The following is a 6,000-nucleotide window of genomic DNA, read 5'->3' as shown; positions in this document are numbered from 1 at the left end:
GTGTTCAGAGGGGAGGTGACTGACTCCTCTCCCTCTCCCCAGAGCAGGAGGCGAGCTTCGCCGGGAGTCCTGCCTGTGCATCTCGCTCCACTCTGCCCAGGACTTGCCCCCGCTCCGAACTCCCGCATTTGCGGCGCGGGGCAGGCAGAGCGAGAGAGCAGCCGCCGCCGCCTCCGGAGCGCAGAGAGAGAGAGAGAGAGAGAGACTGGGGGAGGGACCCCGCCGGGCGCAGCTGAGTGCTGGGGGGCGCAGCCCTGCCATGTCCCCGGGGAAGCCGGAGTCGGGCTAAGCGGCTGTACGCGCAGCGGGGAGAGCTCTTCAGGACCATGAAGCAGCCAGGGCAGCTCTTCCTCCGCCTGCTGCTCCTGCTCTGCCTCGCCAAGGTAAGGCGCCCTGAGAGAGCCGGGGACGGGCTGGAGGGTGCCCCTACCAGATCCCCCTCCTCATGCAACCGGCCCCTACCGCCCTCTCCCCCCCTGGGCGCTGTAGTCTGCCCCAGGGAACTCCTCCCCGCGTCCCCCGTAACCTGTCCTCATCTCACCTTCCCTCCGCGCCCTCCTCCCCAGCCACCTGTCAGTGACGCTAGCCGCTGCTCCGACCCGAGGAGATGAATCAACTGGCCCTGGGAAGTGGGCTCAGGAGCGTGCGCGCGCTCGGTGGTTCCCCTGGCAGCGCCTAGCTGGGGTCCAGTGGAAAGCAGTTCCACAGACGCCAGGAATATGGACGGAGCGGGCAGAGGCTGGTGGGGCAATGTGGGGTTCTTGGGGCTCGCACTCCAACGGGGGGATGGGGGCTGTAGCGTTGCCACCTGCCTATGAGGCGGCTGGGAGGGGTGGGTGAGGTTGCAGAGCCGGGCAGGTGCGCTCCTAGGTCATCTGGGCGGGCTGCAGCGAGGCTGGGTGTGTCTGGAGGCCAAGTGTGCTGTACTTGTTTCCTGTACACAGACAGTGAAGGAACTAAAGTTCAACTTAAGGGCAAGGGTCTCAAAAATGACCCGTGATCTGGATTATTATTATTTTTCTGTTGAGGTGCTCCACCTCTGAAATACCTTAAAGGAGCCTGGCCTGCAGAGGACAGGTACTCAGCGCTTACTGAAAATCAGGCCTCCGTAGGATGTTTCAGGTTGGACAGGTGACCAGCAAAGGATACAAAATCACTAGTTACCAATTTTGACAATCTTGGCCTGAAGATGAACTTTAGCTCATTCAGTGGGAACAACTACAGCGCAGTAAGCTTCTGAAGTAAACAGACCAAGTCCAGTTATTAGCTTTCTGTCAGCGGCAAATCTGAAACTTTTCAAGTCTTGAACCAGACCAGGAAGGGGTTTGATTCTCCGCTTGCTTAGACAAGTTTCACACTTGGGAGTAAGTCCACTTAAATCAACAATTTAAAGAAGGGCAAGAGCGAGAATCCAGCCTGCAGTTTGGTTTCCAGCTGTTTCCAGCTATGGGAGACCCCCAGATATTATCAAAAAAGACATGGTGTAGCTATTTATTTCTTGCAAACTTGCATTTCTTTTAAAATACTCTTCCTACGGTTTACCATTGTGTTATGACCAGTTTGGTAAATGTATCACAGTCAATCAACATTAAACTTTATATCTCAGACATTAGAGAGATGCAGATCACCAGCCATGTTATCTCCTTTTAGAAGTTGGGAATTTTGGGGGAAATGGCTCACTTCTGTGGGGATTAGGCAACTCTGGAGTGTTGGATCCCAGAAAAATGGAAGGCCTCTACCCGTACTATTTGTATATCCCTCTGAAATTCCTTCCAATCATTACCCCATATTTATTGCAAATATAATTTAGAGATGGGATCCAAGTATATCCCTTCCTAGATCTGAATACTCCTGAATATGGCAAAAGCTTGTATTTGTTGAGACTTGGGCAAGGGCTGTCTTTGGCCACCACCTTGCAATCTGACATTGGAACTGCATTGACTTCACTGCATTGAAATAGATAGGATTCTACACCAGGATCTGCCTGCAGCATGCCCCACTGATTTCAGTGGGGCTCTACACTAGCACAGGGATCTGCTTGCACTGATCATCTTTCAGGGTCTAGGCCTTAACTTATGTCCAGTGTTTTAATAAAAATCTCTCCTTAAGTCATGATACCTTCCTAATTACGCTCTGATATACCTTCTCTGTTTCTTTCTGTCTTTAAAGGCCCATTGCATGCAGAGTAATATATTTGTATAACTTCATTTCATTTGTGACTTATTTTTGACACTTCTGTGAATGTCAAGAACTGTGCTAGAATGTTTAAAGTTAGTCACCTTAATTCCTTGGTTGTTGTCCTTGATCTTTTTGTAGTGTTTGAATGTTAAAAGCCAGTTCTTTTTAAGAAGAGGAGACAAAAACAGTGATGTTCATGCTTGAGAGACCTGTCTTTGCTGAGGGCCTGATTCTGCAAACTCTTGTTCACATGAGTCGTCCTAACTCACTTGATTTCAATAGGGCTACTCACATGAGTAAAGATCATTTTTGTGATATGGCTGTTACGTTTGTACAACCCAATTGACAGCAATGAGGAAACAATTTTTAAACTTACTAAGTTATAGCAAAGACCATATTTGTGAGCATTAACAACTTTAAAATTACACTAAATATTTGACATTAGGAATTTGACAGCATAGACCCAGTTTTCAAAAGTGGGGACTATGACAGCATATTCCAACCCTGCATTTGGATGGCTGCATCATCACTTAGGTGCATAAATGCCCTTTAAAATACACCTAACAACCTGATCCTATAGCTGTACCATACACAGAAATTGCACTGAAGTTATATCAGTAGGTTAGCTATAGGATTGTGATGTAATTGTTGATTTGAGTTTCCAAATAAAGGATTGGGATGTCTTACTAGGAGCACAGTATTTGAAATTTGGACTTGCTATGTGTAAACATAATTGGGTCAATTTAAGATCTAGTGTAAATCGTTGAAGTCAATACTGTTACAGCAGGGATGAATTTGAACCATTTTTGCATTGCATTGCACATATATAATAGCCATTGTTAACCATTATGGTTGAGTCTTGTTTAATATCTTTGGCCTAATAAACTGCATTGTTTGCTAAATTTTGGTTTTATAACAACTTCAGTTTCAAGTCAACTTAATTTACACTTCAAATTAAAAACAGTTTAAAAACAAGAGTTTAATAAAAATATATAGCAAATTGCTCTATAGCAAAGATCTAAAGTGAAGCTGATTTAGAGCTCAGTTAAACTTAAAAAAAATAAGAAAAATACAAGACTTTCCCTGCTACATTAAATATCCTGTTTCTGGGGTGAATTGTTCATCTCAAAGTTTGATCAGCTCTTAAACCAACTGTATTAGGTAGATAGGCATAGGCAATGTTTAACTGTGGAGACTAAAAATTGATGCCTTATGAGATGTATTTTGGAGTGATCGGTTGCTGTAAAATATTGTTTTTGTTTGTTTTAAATTTGTGAAGTTACACTTGGGTATCCCAGTCCCCCAAAGCAGGTGATTGTTTATGTCATTGAATAGTTGTGCAGAACTGCAGATTCTGGGAGTAGTTCTTACATTCTTAACCCCAATACATGTTAAATGGTAGTCCTTCTGAATGCTCTAAACAATGAGCAGAGAACGTTGATTCCTTCTATAATAATTTGCAAATTCTTTATTTTAAATATGACAGAAAATCAGAGAATGGTTTCCTCTTCACTGTATACAGTGCATGCGTATTCTGCATGTTCTGAAGGCCTCTAACAGTTGGATTTTAGTCTCCGTGCTTGCTTTGCATCTAACAGTGCATGTGCATGCGTACACACACAAAAATCCTCTTCTGCATCTTTGAGATCAGAATGGAGGCCCACAGTGTGGATATATTGTCTGTGCAAACGGCATCGCTATTAATAGTACTTCCGTAACTATGCTAGCTACGTGCACCCATGATCTCGAATTTTCATGCCATGTAAATTTTTTGGTTGGAATTACTAAATATGAGCAAGCGACAGAGAATGCTAATGAATAAAATCTTGTTTGGTTGTTTATCATGGAAGGCTAGATTTTACTAATCCATATAATTTTAATTTGTACACTTCCTTCTTCCTTCTAGAATTGCAGTGTACTAAGGGGGAGCATTTCCACATCTGCTATGGGATGACGGTTAGAAATTGCAGGTTTGAGTTCTAGTAACCTTAAACCCCACCACTGTTTTAATTAAATGCTTCCCAGTTTAACTATGGGAGGAGAAGGCTGTTAAAATAAATTAATCCGCGTTCCAAAATTGTGGTGTATGAACAACTGGTAGTTTGCAGAGACTGAGGCCATGTCTACACTACCCGACGGATTGGCGGGTAGTAATTGATCTATCAGGGATCGATTTATCGCGTCTCATCTAGACGCAATAAATTGATCACCAAATCGACGCCCGTACTCCACCTCGGCAGGAGGAGTAAGCGGAGTCAACGGAGGTGCTGCGGCGGTCGACTTGCCGCCGTGAGCTGAAGTTGCGTATCTTAGATCGACCCCTCCACCCCAGTGTAGACCAGCCCCTAGTTGGTCAGATGGTGCTGGTTCTTTTCCTTGGTGTTCAGGTCCTTAATTGCAACTAAGGCTATGTCTCAACTAGAACTTATGTCGACAAAACTTTTGTTGCTCAAGGGTGTGAAAAAACCCACCCCCCTGAACGACATAAGTTTTGCTGGCATGAGTGGTAGTGTGCACTGTGCTAGGTCGGTGGGAGATGCTTTCCTGCCAACATAGCTACCGCCGCTTGCTGAGCTGGTTTTATTATGTCGACAGGAGAGCTCTCTCCAGTTGGCATAACGCGGCTACAACAGCGCTCTCACAACTGCACAGCTGTAAGTGTAGACCTGGCCTAAGAGCTAGGTGCCTCTACAAAGGAGGGACCGCTGTTCTGAGGAGAGTAAACAGGAGCCCTGCTCAAGGAGTGGGGCTACCAGTAGGACTGAAGCAGTCTCCTCCAGCAGAAGAAGCTTGTGCAGGAGAGAAGGGCTTAGGGAATCAGGGAAGAAGATAATTAAGCATGCCCAGAGGAGAAGGGGCCAAAATGTGTAGGGGGAAATGGAGGATCTGACATCTAGGAAATGTGTGCAGAAGGAGAGGAACAGAACAGATATCCACCCATCAATTCTGCTAATCTAGAAGCCTGTACCAAGGCTCTTCTCTAAACATAGATAGATCTAGTTTTTCCCCATATCCATTCAGGCACACTTGGACTGCTATGCCTATGTACCTACAGAGTGCATGGTCAGGGCTTTAGACGTTCCTCCAAGTCTCTTTGGTATTCACAATAAGATGGGGACGAGAAGTGTGGCCCATATCTCAAATCAGTTTAACAAGGCCCACCTTGGGAGAAAAAGAAGTGGCCACCAGATGGGATACCTTGCATCTTCCCTAAACAACATAAAGAAAACACTTACTACCCACTGATGTACCTTGTACCTACATGTTCTGTGTTGGCCTTTCCTATTTTACTTCTGGCTCTTTTTTGTTTGACACCTCCTCCCCTCCCCCCCACCACATGCGTGCTATTTTTTTGTTGTGCAAAGCTATTTCAAAACTGAAATAATTAAGAAAAAAATTCTAGCGTGACTTAAATTAGTTCCCAACACTTGCATAGATATGCACATGGGCTATGTGGTATCAAAGAGTATGTATGCGTGACACTATTTTAGGCCTTAGGAAAGCTACATTCTTTTTTAAACATGCTTTTTATTTGGCCACTTGAAAGAGAGAATTTTTTTTTGTTGGTTGGTTTTGTGGTACGTGCGAGCATGTCATCTGCAAAAACATACAATTGTTCTCCATATTCTTTGCATAATATTGGGCTGGGATTTGGTCATGTGAAGAGTAATGAGGAAAAGGAAACAGTTTTGCCTGATCAGGCTATTGAAGCTGCAAAGGTTCTGATTCTGAGCCTCCAGCTAACTAGGAAGGAAACACTTGAATGCAGGATCTTGAGCTGTATTATGAATTAAATTCCATTTGCTGCAGCAATGCAAGTAG

At 44.7% G+C, this 6,000-nt stretch overlaps 1 protein-coding gene across 1 annotated transcript in view; it reads left to right on the top strand.

Annotated features, from left to right (window-relative positions):
• The first annotated feature begins 259 nt into the window (after nucleotides 1–259).
• The window catches only part of PTPRJ (protein tyrosine phosphatase receptor type J), a 125,780-nt gene continuing 120,039 nt past the window's right edge, over nucleotides 260–6,000 (top strand). The window contains exon 1 of the mRNA XM_065592074.1: nucleotides 260–383. Coding sequence (XP_065448146.1) covers nucleotides 327–383 — 57 coding nt within the window. The 5' untranslated portion in view covers nucleotides 260–326. The remainder of the gene's footprint in view (nucleotides 384–6,000) is intronic.

Source organism: Chrysemys picta, chromosome 4 (assembly GCF_011386835.1).
Source record: "Chrysemys picta bellii isolate R12L10 chromosome 4, ASM1138683v2, whole genome shotgun sequence".
NCBI lineage: Eukaryota > Metazoa > Chordata > Testudines > Emydidae > Chrysemys > Chrysemys picta.
Note: the sequence above shows the minus strand (reverse complement) of the source record. Positions and strands in the feature narration are given on the sequence as shown.